The sequence below is a fragment of the Paramormyrops kingsleyae genome, chromosome 22 (assembly GCF_048594095.1).
Source record: "Paramormyrops kingsleyae isolate MSU_618 chromosome 22, PKINGS_0.4, whole genome shotgun sequence".
Taxonomy (NCBI): Eukaryota; Metazoa; Chordata; class Actinopteri; order Osteoglossiformes; family Mormyridae; genus Paramormyrops; species Paramormyrops kingsleyae.
Genome location: NC_132818.1, coordinates 4126803 through 4144231, shown reverse-complemented (window position 1 = coordinate 4144231; position 17429 = coordinate 4126803). Strand labels below are relative to the sequence as shown.

At 45.5% G+C, this 17429-nt stretch overlaps 2 protein-coding genes across 2 annotated transcripts; both read left to right on the top strand.

The window, feature by feature from the left end:
- The first annotated feature begins 332 nt into the window (after positions 1-332).
- Positions 333-10859, top strand: LOC140581623 (chromobox protein homolog 6-like). The gene is made up of 5 exons (XM_072704903.1): positions 333-606; positions 1196-1239; positions 1495-1560; positions 2638-2704; positions 4499-10859. Exons 1-5 carry the CDS (start codon positions 538-540, stop codon positions 5909-5911), a joined length of 1659 nt encoding a protein of 552 aa, XP_072561004.1. The 5' UTR covers positions 333-537; the 3' UTR covers positions 5912-10859.
- Positions 10860-11681: 822 nt separating this feature from the next.
- Positions 11682-17058, top strand: LOC111846425 (neuronal pentraxin-2-like). The gene is made up of 5 exons (XM_023816572.2): positions 11682-12975; positions 14252-14483; positions 15170-15411; positions 15554-15733; positions 15894-17058. The coding sequence occupies exons 1-5, from the start codon at positions 12313-12315 to the stop codon at positions 16119-16121; spliced, it is 1545 nt and encodes a 514-aa protein (XP_023672340.2). The 5' UTR covers positions 11682-12312; the 3' UTR covers positions 16122-17058.
- Positions 17059-17429: the final 371 nt, after the last annotated feature.

The window sequence follows — 17429 nt, the reverse complement described above, 5'->3', positions numbered from 1 at the left end:
GTACAGTATTACTGTACATGCAATAAAGTGCTTTTATAAATATGCCACCCTGTTGAACATAATAATTAATAAACACAAAAAAAGGCCAATGAAATTAGCAGTAAAGTGACAGGTGGTAATGTACAGTGTCAAACGAACGAATACGCCAATATTTATTTAAAACTAATGAATTTAATGAAAATTTTATGAAGAACAGACTGTCCTTGATGTAGCTGGTCGGGAAACTTTATACACCCAGGTGTCACGAGCCCCAAGTGCGGGTTCGAACATCCCCTTAGGGACATGTCACCGACGTGATCATGCATTTCCCTCCACGCTTGCTGCCTGTCACAGAGGGCTGGTGCAAACCCGCGTGACCTAGTTGTCCCCACCCTTCCCTCGGGGTGCCCGTGTCAGGAGCCTTCCTCCCTCTCGCTCAGCTTGTCTCACGTGACAGCTAGCGCTGCCTCACAAGCCGCTGCAGCCGCACGAGCCGTGGGAGGGGGGCTTCGCTGGGCGCCGTTGTCGCTCGTATATCCGCCTCTTTTGCAGTGGAAGATGGAGCTCTCCGCGGTCGGGGACCGAGTGTTCGCGGCGGAGTCCATCATCAAACGCCGCGTCCGGAAGGTGAGCCGCCCGGAGGATAGTCTGCTTACAGCCGAGACTTTCGGAGCGGTTTTCACGCATCCGCGTCAGCGTTAGCCGGCCGGCTAGCAGTCTGGCTGGCCGATGGCCTAGCTCGGTGCCTTTTAACTGGGCTCACTGTCGTTTCACCGGTGGTGACGATACGATACGACGGAGGTCCGAACAGGCTGCCCGGTTGTGGTGGACAGACAGAAAACGGGCAGTAAAGCGCCCCGTTATTCAGGCCGCCAAGCCGATTTATTTTCACTAATAAATCTTAACAAAAGAGGGTCTGAATGTTGCCTGACAAGGGGTAGGTGTTTCAGCCCCTTGGTTAACGGCTAACCAGCAGCCCGTTGAGTCCTGCGACACCCCGCCTCGGCCCCCGACTTAACGCTGGAAAAGGAGCCTCTCTGCTCGGCCAAACGTGCACGGCTCCGCGACTCATTCACTGGTGTCTGGCTGTTTCTTTTTAAGTCGTTAGTCCCCTTCTTTATAAACACATTTAATCGCTGCGACCGCGAGGGTCTAAACAAATAAGCTATTTCCTGTAAATCGAGCTGTGTATGTTTTAATTGTATTTGTTTTGCAGGGTCGTATTGAGTATCTGGTTAAGTGGAAAGGATGGGCGATCAAGTAAGTGCGGTGTCTATTGTCTCACGCCCACCTTGTGTTTTTGTCTCCGATCTCACGTTTTTTTACGTGTTTTATATATTTTTTTATACATGGCTTTTGATAATGGGACAGTATGACTGGTTTCTTTGTAATTTGCAGCAATAAACTCGGATCACGTCTGTCTTTAGTATCAGTTACATTTAAGTATCTCATGTTGTTCGAGTGAATTTGGAGTTGAACGTGACTTGTTTTTTTTCCTCAAATGCATTTTTGTAGATATAGTACATGGGAGCCAGAAGAGAATATTTTGGACGGACGCCTTATTTCGGCTTTTGAACAGAAGTAAGTAATTTCAACAACGTACTGCATTTTCCAAGTAAAATTCGTGTTCAAAGCAGTTTGTATGTACCTGAGTAAATCTTGCACGGATCTTAAGGTTTATGTCTAGATGTAGTGCTGCATGACATACTTTTACCAACATTTTGTTTGGGAATTTAATTGCATGGGCCATTTATGAAACTGCAACTGGTGCTATCAAGCCCTGTTTATGCCCAATAACTTTGATTTAGTCCACCATATGGGTCACTCCCCACTCCGCATGTTTTAAGTCACTGGCAGATATATAACTGTTTAAATAAAGGTGTTCTTCATGTTAAATAGTTGTGCTTTTCCTTAGCTTCCTAGTTTAAGGTTTAGCATTAATGGTTGTTGTCTTAAGCCTAGTTAGAGCTGCCTCTGGTGGGTAAGTGCTGGATTATGGGGAAAGCAACAGTAGCAGGGGAATGTACAGAAGTATATGTGTCTGTCTACAGCTAAAGCTCTTCATGTCTGTAAGTGTCAGATTAGCTGAGCAGGGATTTTCCACGGGGCTGGTACTGTGCTGGGGACAGTGTGTTGACTCAGCTCAGTATCTTGAGTTGAACAGACCGCGCTGAAACTGCACCACAGTGCCATTTTCTCTGAGCAGTGTGTCTGTGGGTGTTAAAAGCTTTCACAGGGACTATTTAGGCTGACAGACATTGTGTTCACTGGCATCCCAAAACAATCCAATCATGCACAACTCATGATGGCTAGATTTCTGCAAAGTAATTCCAAAAATTGGAATTAACCAGTTTTACAAACTGTGTTTGAGTGGATGAGATCTGATTGATCTTTTGCTGTGTTTTTTGTCTAAGATGGGGATATTAACTTCTGGTGCTGTCTTGCGGCTTTTCAGGATGAACAAATCATTTTTCTTTATGAATCAGCGGATGCTGTACGCTCAGAGATAAAAAGGTCATGTGCTGTCAGAGCCAAAGTGCATTTTTCAGCTCTGCACGGCATGTCTGATTACTGCAGGAATGATAAATGTTTGTTTTCTCCACCACAGCGAAATGTACATAACTCTTAATTCAATTTACATTCTCTTCTTTATTCCAGAGAGAGAGAGAGGGAACTTTATGGGCCAAAGAAAAGGGGACCCAAACCTAAAACCTTCCTTCTCAAGGTATGATTCTGAAGAACTCTTGGTTTTGTTCTTCATTAAGCAGGGTTCCCCAGTTCTGATGCTTTGCAAGACTTGCAAGTTTGCAGACTTCCCTGCTCAGACACACCTACATACCCTGGTAGTTAGCTGATTAAGATGTGTCTGAGCGCTGTGCACACTGTGTTGGATTCTGGCCCTCCATGACTGGAATTTAGGAACCCTGCCATAAAGATTCAAGATTCCTTATTAGTTATTTTTACATCAGTACATAATAAATCTTACTTGTAACATGTAACATAATTAGACAGCACAAATCAAAGGCACTCCAAAATGTCAAACAAGTGTGCATATAATAACCAAGATGTTTGTCTTGTTGCGTTCTTGGGGAAAGTCACAGCTTCTCTTTGGGTGAACACCAAATCTTCAAGAGAAGCAGTTCTTTTTCTGACGACCTGGTTTGGGTGTTGTGTGGTTCTGTGGATTAGGACAGTGCCTGTGATCAGAATGTCACTGGTTCGAATACCAGGGTTGGCAGAGTGATTTCACTGTCGATTCCCCCAGTTGTTTCAGGGACACTTGTCTAATTCCCACTTGCACATCACTCTTTGCAGAAGTGTCTGTTCAGTTCATAACTCGCTGAAATCTTATTATAGAAACATGAAAGAAACACTGACTAAATCCGTAATCTTCGTAGTCTTCTTTTCAAAACGTCCATTGTCGGAAGTATTAAAGTTTTTAAAATTAGGTTAAATCGACGCAAAAGTAAACCATGTCACCTTACTTTGTTTTACCTGCATCGGGGGCGTGTAGTACCGCTCTCACCCGAAGATCGCTATTCACATTCTAAATAGGTGCATTTGCGCGTATTCAAATCGCATTTGCATGGTTATTTGATGAACAATGCAACAGTGAAATGCGATCCAGATACATCCCCATCAGCGCCATAAAAGGGGGGGTGGGGGATATGTGGCCAGGTGTCAATGGCTCATTCATACACATGAAAGTTGCTACATATTCAATGAAAGGGGCCAAAAGTAGTGGCATGAGTTCGGTTTTTCTTATTTATTTATCCAACTGAATGTTGCAAATACACCATTTAGTCAACTTCATGTAGCAAAGACTTTGGTGATCAGATATCTGGGATCAATATAAACTGCCAGCATTGCTTACTATGTACTTTTATAATGTTTCTGCAAATGTTCCAAACTGCATTTTGCAAAGTCTATACTTTGATGTCAAATTACAAATTTCACATAAATCTGATATATTTACAAAGTACACTAAGATTAAGATGAGTGTAATGCCAAAACAAATATATAAGAAATAATTTATTTGCCATGAATTAAGTTTATGATATTGAATGAAATGTGTGACCATGCCCCAGTCAGTGAAAGTGTGTTCCCTACCCCTAGACCCCAGAGCGTTAAATAAATGTCAGTCTTCTTGGAGGTCCTCACACATTTTCATGTAGCTGAACACCATTTTAATATGTTGCCATAAAACAGGGAGATGCTATGAGTCATGCTCTATAATGATGCCTGTACCTATTCTCATGATCTTAGCTAAAAGTCAAGCTTACCATGTTGCCAGATCTGACCTTAGTTGTAATCTTTGAATCTGTTCTCTCCTGCCTCCAATACTTGATTTGCTCTGTACTTGTGGAAGACGACTCCTACCCATTTCCGTGTGTGTGTGTCTCCACCTCTGTTCCAATTCTCAGCACCATTGCTGTCTTCTGATTTCATGTTTCTGTTTCCACCCCCATACCTGTCCAACCAAAATCTGTAACCCCCATGTTTTTTTTCCATATCTCAGGCAAGAGCCCAGGCAGCTGAGACTTCGACACAAGTCCCTGACATCCAGCAGTACCACTCTTCAGCCTCCTCCACCTCCAGGCCTTCTTCATCTTCTGCCTCCCCCGCATCCTCCTTGCACTCCCCTTACCCTTCTTCATCCTCCTCGTCCTCCTCCTCAGCCCCCACCGTCAAACTCCAGTCAGGTGCTGCCCACCACAAACTGAAGAAAGATATTCGTCGCTGCCATCGCATGTCTCGGCGTCCCCTGCCTCGCCCCGACCCTCTGGCCCCGCCTTCAGGCTCCTCCTCCTCCAGCTCGGCCTTTCCCTCCCGCCCGCCTGTCTCCCCGTTCTCGGAGACCGTTCGTATCCTGAACCGCAAGGTAAAGCCTCGTGAAGCCAAGCGGGGCCGGATCATCCTGAACCTGAAGGTGATTGACAAGGCAGGTGGAGGCAGGAGAGCGCCTTCGATGGCCCACCAGCAAGGGATGCACCACTCCCAACCAGGACGGCCCAAAATTCCCTCCCGGAACCGCATTATAGGGAAGAGCAAGAGGTTTACCGAAGTGCCTTATAGAGGTCTACAGCCCCCACTGAAAGTAACAGGGTTCCCCATGTACGCAAAGCCTTTTGGTATCCAGCAACCCATTAGTCAGTCTCAAAGCAGTACTGGTAGTAGTGAAAACACAGAAGGGAAAGGTGCTGGGGAAGGTGCTCCTCCCCTTCCCGGCTCTGCCCTGTTAAATCCAGATTCTGTAATGCCGGAGCCTCAGACTTTGCCCCGCTATCAGCCCTCCCCCTCATCGTCGACCTCCAGTGGCTCTGACAGTGGTCCCAACTCCCCGCCTCACATTCAGCCAACCCCTCTACAAGCCATCCCTGAACCGGCCTCTGCCGCCTCGCCGTCCCCACCCAACCTCAGCCCCAAGCCCCTGGAGTCAAAGCAAGAAGCGCCCCACAACCCTCCATCTTTTCTCCCATCTCCTTCATCCATCTTTCTCTCCTCGTTGTCCTCCTCATCCTCTACCTCGACTTCAGAGGATGAAGAGGTCCTGGATCTGTCTGTGCCCCATGAAGACAAGAGGAATGCCCGGCGTCGTCAACACATGCGTCGACTTCAAGGCAAGTCAGCCTCTGCCATCTCCATCCCTCTGACCCCAAAGAACTTGGGCATTGGGCCACCGCTTCTGTCCCCTGAGCAGACAAGGACATTGTCGGAAGGCAACCCTGACTGGCACCCTGAAATGGCCCCTCGCGCCAACGTGGTTGTGACGGACGTAACCACAAACCTGCTCACTGTCACCATCAAGGAGTTCTGCCATCCGCCTGAATTTGAGAAGCCTGAGCCACCGTCCCCCTCATCATCCTCTGTCAGCCTTCAAGTAGCGACCCCTTCATCAGCAGCCACGGCGACCTGCCAGTCTAAACTATAAACCTGAACATACCTGCCTACACTTACCCAAATAACCCGCCGATTATTAAGCATAAGAAATATTGTATTTAAATTTAATTTCTGATTTATTTATCATAAAACAATGACCTGACAAACAGGACATTTGTATGTGATTCTGCATTCCCTCCAGCCATAAATGAGGCGGTTTGCCTTTTTAGAGATGTCACTCTGTTCCACAGTGCTCATGTGTGCCAGACATATGTGATGTGACTGTTACGAGCTGTACCTGAGTGACTGCACGCAGGAAGTGTGTGTCCTGCATGGTGCGATGGGCATGCACGCACATGTGCTGACATATTTGAGTATATTTATGCACAAGCAGCAGTGAAGTTGTGAATGGTTTCATTGATCTTCGCAGTGTGTGTTGGTATCAGCCCCCCACCCTCCCGCGTACCCCCGCGTAATCCTAGGGCCTGCCAACTCTGTCTGTGTATGAGCATTCCACTTACACGTCTTAGACTGGGAGTTCAAGTTTATTCCCCTCCCTTTCGGTGGTAACAGTCCGAATTAGTCATAGTTTAGAGAAGCTTTTGATACAGGCTGATTGCATAGTAATATTATTATTTTTTGTTGCATTTCAGCAGAGGTAGCATGGGGGGGGGTTACACATCGTGTTTTTTCTCCTTTTAGTAGCCTGTAAGGTCAAAGGTCTTATAGGTCTCAAAATATCCTTAGTCTGTAAATGAGGGACTCTAAAGCGGTTCTAGAATGAGTGTGACATAGGCCAGCACACACTAGTTAGCCATGCAGTGTGAACCACCATTTTTCCCACTTTGCCCATCCCAGGAGCAACAGCAGGCCTACACATGCCAATCCTTTTAGTGATTAGCTCCTGCAAGCTGGCTGACCAAGCTAAGCAGAATGCTAATGTACACAAGCCAGTTGGCTATGCTAAGCTAAACGCTAACAATTTCAAGCATGCTAATCTGAAAGCTAACACTCGCAAGCTGGCCAGTCATGCTTGACAGAATGCTAATGCTCACGACCTTACCAGCCATTCTAAAACGAGTGCTAATGTTCACAAGCTGGCCAGCGATGCTAAATTGATAATGCTTATCACCTGGCTGGCCATGCTAAGCTGAAAGCTTTGCTCATTACCTGGCCAGTCCAGCTAAACTTCACGTTGGCCGCTGTTTTCTGTCCTCCCACTGTCACTATGGAAGTTTTGCAGTAGGAATCGAGCAGTAAAACATGCATGCGGACAAGAGGAAATTCTTCTTTAGCCGGATTCCAAGGCCAAATGTGCACTTAAACAATTTTAAGCAAATTTTCTGCCTTTTTCCAAAACTCAGGACTTGCATAAGGTGAACTTTAACCTTCAGAAGATGAGAGTTGCATGGCAATAACAGCAAGCAAAATTCTTTACTGGGACCTGTGCAGTCTCTGAGATGCCCTGAAAGATGTGTTGACCCAACATGGTGTTGTTTTTCTCACTTTGTTGTATCTGTGTCTGTCTTTTTAAGGGGCAGCAAGCTTTTCAGACGATTTCCCCTTTTTGTGTGCCTTTAAGTGAAGCATTCCTTCACTGAAGAAAAAAGGATTTGAACCTTCTGAACAGGAGAAATGTACTTGACCTTGAGAATGAAGTATTCATGTGGAGATGTCGGGTTGATGTGAAGCTTAGCTCTTGTATTTTTGTCCTCCTGGGGCATCTCTGTTCAGCTCTGAACCGTGGAAATGTACTCATAGTCCCAGATGCAAAAGATTTTAATAATTTTATATATTTTTAAAATATTTTTTACTTATTTACTTATCTCTCATACACTCATAAACCTTCCAGAACCTATGAAACCGGGTTTTACAGTTACGACTGTGAAATGATCCTACATTTGCCATTTGTCCAAGTACAAACACATAGGAATTCTGTAATTTCCGCGTGTCCCATCTTGCTCTTTCAGACTTACACATGAATACAGCTCTGGGGAAAAAGTAAGAGACCAAAGCAAGTTTTTCAGTTTCACTTATTTCTCAGTTTATGGGAAGGCACCTGTGTAAAATGTAATTATTTTTGCAAACTCCAGCCTGGCTTTTCCCCGCTTCTTGTTGATGATGGGCTGCTTCTTTGCTTTATGGGTCTTCAGTCCTGCTTCTAGGAGCCTGTTATGAATTGTCATAACAGTGCACTTCGCAACACTTAATGTTTCCCATTCCTTTTGAAGGTCACTTGAAGTCATCATCCAATTTATGAGGCACTGCCGGATAAGCTGACGATTATCTCTGGCATTAGAAAGTTGCTACCTGGCTGGTTTTTGGTCATTGCCTATGTCTCCTGTTTTACATTATTCTTGTGTACTGCTGTCTTAGAAACTTTGAGTCTGGAAGCAGCCTGCCTCGCAGTGTAGCCTTCTGCCAGCAGAACCAGGGTTAAACCAGGATTTAAAAATTTTTAATTTTTTAAAAATAGAGTGGTCTCTTCATTTTTTCCAGAGCTCTATTTGAGATGAAAGCACTGGTTCAGCCATTTCATCTGGTATCCCTGAGGCTTTTTTTTCAAGGTTAAGGGCTTTTCTCAAGGATTCAGCAGTGATGCAGTACCCTGCTGACCACTGGATTTGAAGTAGTGACCTCCTGATCCCAGTCACAGAAGCCTAACCAGCTGATCCACACGCCAGTTGTGTCTGGGTAACACTTGCTGTAATTCAGAAAGTCTTTCACAACCTTAACTTAGCTTTTGGCATTTCATGTTCTGTAAGCCAAGTATGAAAACGTTTGTCCAGCTTGATACCCGCACTGTTTCCGTTGCAGTGAAGGTTTTCACATTTAATATTGTGCCAGCAGGTGAGCTTGTCTATTATCATGCACCTTGGATCCACCACTCTCATAATCTCGCTGAAAGCCACGTTTCCTGGCATTTCCCATTTTGAATCATCATCTTTCCATCTGGTACTGTACCACCCAAAAAACAAAAGACTTCAGCTGATAGGAGCCAGGGCTGAAGGAGGCTGTTAGGAACAGCCCACAATGAGATGGGAGATTGAAACGTTTGAGCCTTTTTTTAGTATTTGTGTCTGTGTCAGTGCTTGTGTGCCCATCAGTGTGTACCTTCTATACAGCTTTTTATGGGTTAAATAATGTGAAATGCACTGATGTTACTCCTACTGAGCTAATGGGCCATCAGGTGTGCACCTGTTATTGTCCTGAACACGTTCAGCTGTAACATTGAAGTAAACCACCCTAAGCAGGATGACGAGGTGTCTTCCCTCTTTAAATAGCTCTTTATTTGTGAAAATGCAGGGTGAAGTCTGATAAGCAACGTGTTTCTTCTTAGTCCTGCTTATTGTTTTATGGTTTTAATAAGTCTGCCTAATGGTAAATCAGATTTGGGGATATTTAAAATTTACTGCACCTTTATCATTTATCTGAGTTTTTGCCGTGGGTTATGAGTAAAGTTATTTTATTTCATTTTTTTTTATTTTATTATGAATCTCGAGGTCTTTGAATGTGTACTAATTGTTAAGTAAGGACATTGATCAAGTTCAAGACTTTCTCAGTTTCTCAACGTGACAAGCTCTTACAGTAAATCACACACGGAATCTGATGGCAAGCAGCTGGTGATAGTAGTTGACCTTTTCTGTTGGCACCAGTAATAACAGAAACCTACTAGAGCGAGTTTGGCAAAAGAGTGAACCATTTCTAACAAAGGCTGCTTTATGGCAGATTTGAGCCAACGCGTTACAGTCTATGACATCACTCTCGATTAATCAAGATGGCTCCCATGCTGTCGCTGTAATCCTGACTACTTGGTGCTCAGGATGAGGCTTAATTTATGGTGGAAATTATGGAGCAACTTCCTTTCTCTGTATGGGCCGCTGTTTGCTCTGCTTCCAGTATCTGCCGCACAAGCGAGTCAGCACTTTTCTGGAGTGTCCATGTACAGGTTTTGTTACGTCTCTAAAATCCCCGTCTTACTCGTACAAAATGGTGCTCTGTTTCTAACAGGTGCTAAAGGCATTGATAAAACAACTTTTAAAAAATGAAGAAATAAGCTTAGATACTATATGAAGTTTTGTGTTGCATTTTCTACCAACCATTTCCAGAAGATTAAACACGATTATTAAGAATCATGCCTTGGATCTTACAGAACCTGGATTGAATTTTTATATTTCTGATCGATTGTTTGGATTTTCCTTGTATTGGTTTGCTTTCTGGGGTTGGTTTGGGGTTGGTTATTAAATGGGTGATTCATAAAGTTAGTCGGACACCTCATGCTTTGTGATGTTTTGAGAGAAGTGCCAGGCGTGACAACCCCCCCCCCCCCCCCCAAAAAAAGCTGCTCCCGTGTGGTGAGCAGCGTGGCTGTGTTCCCCCCCCCCCCCCCCTTGGTATCGCTGTTCAATTCCGCTGCATTTTCACAGAGTTGTCCGGCTTGTTGAAGAGCCGTTGTGTGTATGGTCAATTTTTTTTGGCATTCAACAGCTGATATCGTAACACCCTCTGGTGTGTTGGCTGGCCATAATTAGCACACAGGGGGGTGTCTACTGTGGTGTCACAAAACAAAAGTCAGCGCCACCCGAAGGCACAGGAGTGGAAGTGCCTTTAATATTCTTATTTACAGCCTGATCTGTCTACTGGGACTGTTAAGCGAATTACTTTAAAAATTGCGATTTTTCATACATGAGCTCAGTGGTTACGGTTACTGTGCTGCAGCTGGATTGAACAGTAAGTGCCAAAGGTTTCCTTGCCTTCCCTCATAGTGGTCTTTGTATGATGCCATGTGGTTGAGCGACAGGGACCATCTGTATATGACGCATGGGCCTTTTTAGCGCCCAGCTGGTCTCTGAGGCACGTTGTACCGTGAAATGCTTTTCATAATGTTGGTGTTAACGCCGGCTAATGTATTTAGAAGCATGTTTAATTGTACAGCTCATTCGTCATGTTTGTGTTTCTTGTATTACATTTTTAATAAAAAAAAAAGGAATTGTAAAGACTTTTTAGATTGATATACCGTTTTGTCTGGATTTTGGTGAAAATCACTGTTGCGTTTTTTGCATTTTGTGTATTGCTGATGATATGAAATGTAATTTAATTTTCTATGTTATTGAAAGAATTTAGGGTTTCAAGTAACATTCCAGCTACCCCTATACACCTTCTGTTCTGGTGTACGGTTGCAAAAAAAAAAAAAGCGACGAGAGCAGTATTGCCGTGCTTAAGCACCAGGTGGCGGTAGTAACACGCCTGAAATATTCAGAGCTCATCAAAAGTATTTAAAATAATTTTTAAAATAATGCTGCTCATTTTGCATTTTAATCTATTTCTGAAAAAACTAAACATGAATTTAAATTTTACAAAATTAATGTTACTTAAATATCTATATCTTTGCGCTACTTTTAACTTTGCAGTCAATATAGCAGTCAAATACGTATCGGTCCGGGACGTTTGTTGGCTGTTAACAGATAATATTGGTGTATTACTCATGTATTTTACTTGGGTCTCCACTCATAGTGTTGGGAAATTGATGGATACTTTTTTGCTTTGTTTAATCGTTTTTCTGTTGTTTTTCTGTGCGTTTTCATTTGAATTCTTAGGACTGTTCTGTCTGCTATTTCTTTTTGCACAGAAATGCGGTGTTGTATCCCCTAAACTCCGAGTGAATGAATATGGCTCCTAATCCCAGCGATTACTCCGCTAAGCGAAGAAAATTTTACCCACCAACACTCTTTGTTTCCCCCCCCCGCACAAACACTCATGGCAACACCTCCCTCCTCCTATCCAGGGGGAGTGGAAGGTGGCATTTCGCCCGAGATCTGAGCACACAGACGTGTTGTTAATATTAATGTAGGGAGAGGTCATCAGAAGATATCGCAAAGCATTTATTCACACAAGCAGTAACTTGTGCTCCGGGAGTGAGGATCTGGTCCGACGTGCGGAACGGGATCTCACTTTTTTCCTGTGATGATTTATCTATGATGCGGGTGTCACTCATACTGTTCCCTCTCCCTTCTGTTTTTCTCCCTCACACACACACACACTCACTCTTTCTTTCTCGTAGTCCCGATTGCCACGAAGAGCCTAGCAGCTCAGGAAAACAGAAGGTGCCCAGCAAGACACCCAGTAGGAGACTCGAGGCACCACATTTGTTCAGCAATAACCGAGCGTCGCAAATCTGCGGTGATGCTCACTAGAAGCGATCGGATTTCGACTTTTTGTTTTTATATTTTCTAAAGGGGTAAAGAGACGCAGGTCAGCATCATTCCCTGGTCCAGCCGACAGAGCTTAGAAATATATCCGTACTGAATTGAGGTATGATTGCAGACTTAAGCATCTGGACTGGTGAGCGTTTTTTCCTTAAATAAACTCTCCCCCAAGTCGCCCGTTTCCTTCTTGCGACCGACCGCGGATTCCGCCACCCTGAAGTTCCTCGTTATTATTCTGGCCGCGGGGATGCTGGCCTTCCTCGGCGCGGTCATCTGCATCATTGCCGCGGTCCATCCCGGATTTATTTCTGCCGCACCCCAGGCGTTTTCGGACAACGAGTCGCTGTCCCATGACTCGGTTCTGGAGACCCTTCCGGAGGGATCCTTGGCTCAGGCTGGACCGATGGGTGCTCTCCACGGTGCTGAAACGGAAGAGGGGATAGGGGCTTCTGTTGTCAACGGGCTGAGTAATTCGGGCAGAGCTGGTTCAGGAGGAAGACAGCAGGTTACTTTCAGCCGCCTCATATGCACCCCCGTTCCTGCCGGCGAATGCAACCCAAAGACCTTCCTGAAGCAGAGTGCCAGTCCGCCGCTGCACTCAGACGAAGATTGGAGTTATCTGAGCGCCACGGCCAAGCAGCTCCAGGAGACCATCCTGCAGCAGAAGGACCAGATACTTTCAGATCAACAGACAATACAGGAGCTTACCGGGAAGCTGTCCGAGTGCGAGATCGGACTGGGCGAGCGCAGCTATCCGGGGCGGAGCGCGGGGCTTTGGGGGAACAGACGGCGACTCTTGGCCGGGAACGGCCATATGTCACCCGGCGTGCCGGAACAGCAGAGCACCCTCGTCTTGGAGGAGCTGGAGCAGGCCATCGTTCAGATGAAGGATCGCATTGAGAAACTGGAGGTAAGGATCGAGGATATTTACCCTGTGTAGGATATCTTTAGTCCACGTGTGTGGATTTAAAGTTATACTCCTTACTCTGAAAAGAAAGGCATCTGAGTGTGAGGCATTACAACGGTTTTTCATTTAGTAATGATTATATATATATATATATATATATATATATATATATATATATATATATATATATATATAATATATACTACTGTCCATGCATCAATTTCCCAACTGTTTATACTTGTCAGGGTCGCGGGTTCATAATGCTATTAATGTTGGATCTCATGCTCAATGAGAAGATTGGTTACTGTTCGCTAAATCTGTTACTACAAAAATCACGCATTGCGTTTATATTAGTTTTTCTTTATACATGGATTAAATTACGTTATAAACGTATTGTATGTTTGCACTTCAATTTGTGACGGATACAAAGCGTTGGGGCAGACTGCTGCATCATGAGCTTAATACTATGTAAGCTCTTGTCCCACGCAGCGTAGTTATACTGTAGGCATCCTTCTTCTTTTGAAGTTGTTTCTGCCGCACTTGTTAGGAATAATCCCTCTATATCTGTTAAGTAGATATGTAACATTTACTCTATGTTTGTGTTTCTGCATCTGAGCGTTAGTGTGTGTCCTATGAAGCACAGAAAAAATAGACAGGAATGGTAAATGAAACAATGTTCCCCTCTCCCTCTTCTTAACCTTCTCCATCTCCCCTCTCCCCTTCCTCTGCCTCTTTCTATCTCTCTCCCTCTTTCTGCCTTTCATTCTCTCTTTCCCTCTATTTCTTTCCCTCTTCCACTCCCTCTCTTTCCTCCTCTCTCCTTCTTCCTGTCTCCCCTCTCCCTCTCTTCCTCTCCTTCTGTCAATCTCCCTCTCTCTTTCCCTCTCTCTCTGACTTCCCCTCCTCCCTTTCTCTCTCCCTCTTCTTCTTCACCCTCGCTGCCTCTTCATCTCTCTCTCCCACTTCCTCTCCTTCTCTCTATCCTTCCAGTTCTCCGTTAGTAATATTTTTCTTAAACCTTATTTAAAATCCTTTGTTAGCTTTGCTTGCATTGAATTTGTCCTTGAGCAATAAATCCAGGCAGCTGTCACTTTTTTGTAATTACTATTGTTATGAAGATCAAAACATGACAAATTGCCTCCTTATATGTGAGCAATGTGTCAATGATGTTGGTTTAAGCTGCTGTTAATCATACAAGTATTAATGAAATCAACAAGAATGAGAGTCTATAACACCGGATGAAAATAGTGGCTGTCCCTTATGTCCCTTTAAATGGCAGACTGACACGCCGCCTACATCCCAGAACCACACGGGGGCACCACAGAAAGGTCAGGAGGGACTCCCAGGAAGCCGGGGCACCTGGACCAAGGCACCATCTCGACGACCACAGGACAAGCTGGGGGGCAAGCTTGAGGCCAAGGTGCAGCAGCTGGAAGGGGAGAGGGGCCGCCAGCAGGAGGCGCCAGAGGATGCCGACTCTCTATGGCGCAGCATTGATCACCTGGAGCAGAGTAAGACCACGCTCTTTAACAGAGATGTGTTTGCAGGGGCTGATCCTGGGGGTGACTTAGGTGATTTACAAAATGCCTGTATTAACATCAGTCAGGTTATGTTATACAATCATATTTACTTTTTCTATACAGTTATGGACGTAATTTTAAATGTCTGTTGGAGTGGGAAACTTTTACTTTCAGCTGCATTTGAGGTTAGACACAGCGTGTGCATTTCTGCACAGGGGCTTGATTGTTCATCATCCCTTGTTTGTTGTCAGGTCTGCAATTAAACAAACTTTTTTTAAGTGAACCTTTTTGGTTTCAGTAAGGAGCCCCAATTTGTTAGGAGGGGTGGAGATCAAGCTCGCCACTCAGCTTTGATTAGGCTCCCAAGTGTTCAGGGTTCGCACTGTGGGGGGCCAGGGGCTTCACAGGGCGGCCGGGAGCTCTGGAAGAGGCAGAGCCACTGTACCAGGCCTGGACAACTGACATGACCCACACCGAAACGAAATCGCTTCCAGGCGTGAAATTCGATAAGCTGGGGCCGTCACTCTGGATAAAGGCTCACTATTCATTTTCGGGCTTAGCGTGGGGTGCTCTCTGCCCACTTCATGCTATAAGCTTCATCAGGGTATGGCTCATGCCGTGCTCCTTTACCCATCTCGAGCCACGTGCTTCTTTTTGTCTTCTGTGCTCCTTCTCAGGTCTGTCCGGGTATAACTTCCCAGAGAGCTACAAGCTGCTGTTCCCGGTGCGGACTGACTACATGTATGGCGTGGTGCGGCACCCCATCCCGGAGATGTACGCCATGACTGCCTGCCTGTGGCTCCGCCCCAAGGGCTCAGGCCTGGGGACACCCTTCTCCTACTCCATCCCAGAGCAGCCCAACGAGCTGGTGCTGCTGCAGGGTGTGCACAACCCCGTGGAGATCCTCATCAATGACAAGGTGGAGACCCACACTCTGGTTTGCCGTTCCGTGATGCACATTTGCGGGTGGATATTTGGTCGCTCACATGATGTTTCTGGAAACCTCTTATTGCGTCAACATTTCACTACTGTTACATGCTGTTTTATCCTCCTGCCTGCAGGTGGCACAGCTGCCTCTAGCCCCACAGCCAGGCAAATGGCAGCACCTGTGTGTGACTTGGAGCTTGAGGGATGGGGTGTGGCAGGCCTACCAAGGTGGTACACTGAAGGGGGAAGGAGAGGGTCTGGCTGCCTGGCACCCTATCCGGCCCGGGGGCATGCTTATCTTGGGGCAGGAGCAGGTGAGGAGGGAATAGGTGCTGATTTTGGCTATTAGACACTATTTTTCTTTTCATCCTCTCACCCCTCCTGCCAGTTCCCATGTCACCCACCAATTCACTTCATCTTTCCCATTTTTTCCCCTCTTGGTTCTGCTCCCCCTGCACCCCCCACCCCAATTAGGATGCGATGGGCGGTCGCTTCGATGCTTCCCAAGCCATGGTGGGGGAGCTCTCTCAATTTAACCTCTGGGACCGGGTGCTGTCATCCTCGGAGGTGGCGGACCTGGCGACCTGCAGCTCAGCTCTGCTGGGCAACGTGGTGCCGTGGACCAACCGCGGTATCGATGTGTTTGGGGGGGCGGCCAAGGAGCCAGCGGAGCCGTGCACGGAGCAAATCGGGGCCCATTAGGGACGATTTGTGAACTACCCTTGAACGTGAGGAGCCAGTCCTGGCCAAGCAGCCGCAGTTTTTTCTGTTCCAGCACGTTTTTACTCGTAGAAAGTGCTCGAGAGAAAAAAGTAACCGCGAGGCATTTGAGGAACACATGGAAACTCCTTCAAATTTGGGGTAAATAAATCACCAAATTTGGGCACGTTTAACTGTTTCTGACTTTTTACTGTCTTAAGAGCAGGAGGTTCGTCAGCCATCCCGTATCACGTGGGCGTTAGGGTCAGTGCCCCACTCCCACGTGCTCTGTCCTGCAGGTGTGACCCCTCCCCAAGACGGGCTGACATGGTGACACTCACACTCTCCAGGCACAAGGTGCACGTGCACACTGACATGGGACACTGTGCAAGGAGGCAGAGTGCTCTGCTCTATTGTAAATAATCCACAATATATTTGGCACTGAGCTTTACTTACTGTATGTGCACACATTCTTTCATTTATGTCTTATAACCTGTAATTTTGAAGCCCTACTCTGCACTTCGTCTTCAGTTCCTGCCTGTGTTTTACTTTGCACCTTGACAGATAGATATATGACTGGGAATTTGGGAATTTTAGTGAAAAGAGTGTCGGGAGTTATCTTGGTAATTCCAACTCCCCCTTAAAGGATGTGGCCACGTGCCGCACACCAAAGGGCTGTAAGCTACTCTCCCGTGCAGAGAATCTTGTGTGATTTTACCTGTTTTATGTGTTTTAGTGGAAAGCAGCTGTAACGATAAGATCCACATGTCTTCCCTCTCTCTTGAAACTTGATTGGCTGAAGTGTCGTGCCTGCAGTTGGGTTAGTTATGTTTTATAGTCATACCTGGTCCACTGTGGTGTCGTGAAATACATTTATGAAAATATAATCATGATGGTACTTCATAATTAAACAGTGATTAAATGTTTTATTTGTGGAAAACTGCTTTTTGTTTGTCTAAATTGAGTTACTTCCTCCCCTAATTTTCCTCTCTTCCTAATTTTCCTGTCTTCTTCTCGGGTCACGGTTTTGGTGACTGTTCTCTGCCCTGTGTCAGCCTGCTCCTCACAGTGTCATTTGAAATCCTACCTCATAAAAAAAAATGATAGATTGCTTATTGAATTTATTTCGGAAGTTTTTGTTTTATTTCAGAAGACTTTTGTCTGGAGGGTATTTTACTTGTGACCCACATAGCGTGATCGGGAGCAATATGACAGCGTTTTGCATCATTAGATGAACCTCATTAGGCATATATGTATGTGTATGTGTGGGAGAAGAAACAGTGACTGTATTTCCCGGGAATGTTAAATACT

What these genes read in the sequence shown, in the direction of transcription:
- LOC111846425 (XM_023816572.2), top strand. Translation starts at nt 12,313, where the DNA reads ATGCTGGCCTTCCTCGGCGCGGTCATCTGCATCATTGCCGCGGTCCAT. An exon ending in AGATCCTCATCAATGACAAG is followed by an intron (nt 15,412 to 15,553) that starts GTGGAGACCCAC and finishes TCCTGCCTGCAG; the next exon opens with GTGGCACAGCTGCCTCTAGC. An exon ending in TTATCTTGGGGCAGGAGCAG is followed by an intron (nt 15,734 to 15,893) that starts GTGAGGAGGGAA and finishes CACCCCAATTAG; the next exon opens with GATGCGATGGGCGGTCGCTT.
- LOC140581623 (XM_072704903.1), top strand. Translation starts at nt 538, where the DNA reads ATGGAGCTCTCCGCGGTCGGGGACCGAGTGTTCGCGGCGGAGTCCATC. An exon ending in TGGAAAGGATGGGCGATCAA is followed by an intron (nt 1,240 to 1,494) that starts GTAAGTGCGGTG and finishes GCATTTTTGTAG; the next exon opens with ATATAGTACATGGGAGCCAG. An exon ending in CTAAAACCTTCCTTCTCAAG is followed by an intron (nt 2,705 to 4,498) that starts GTATGATTCTGA and finishes TCCATATCTCAG; the next exon opens with GCAAGAGCCCAGGCAGCTGA.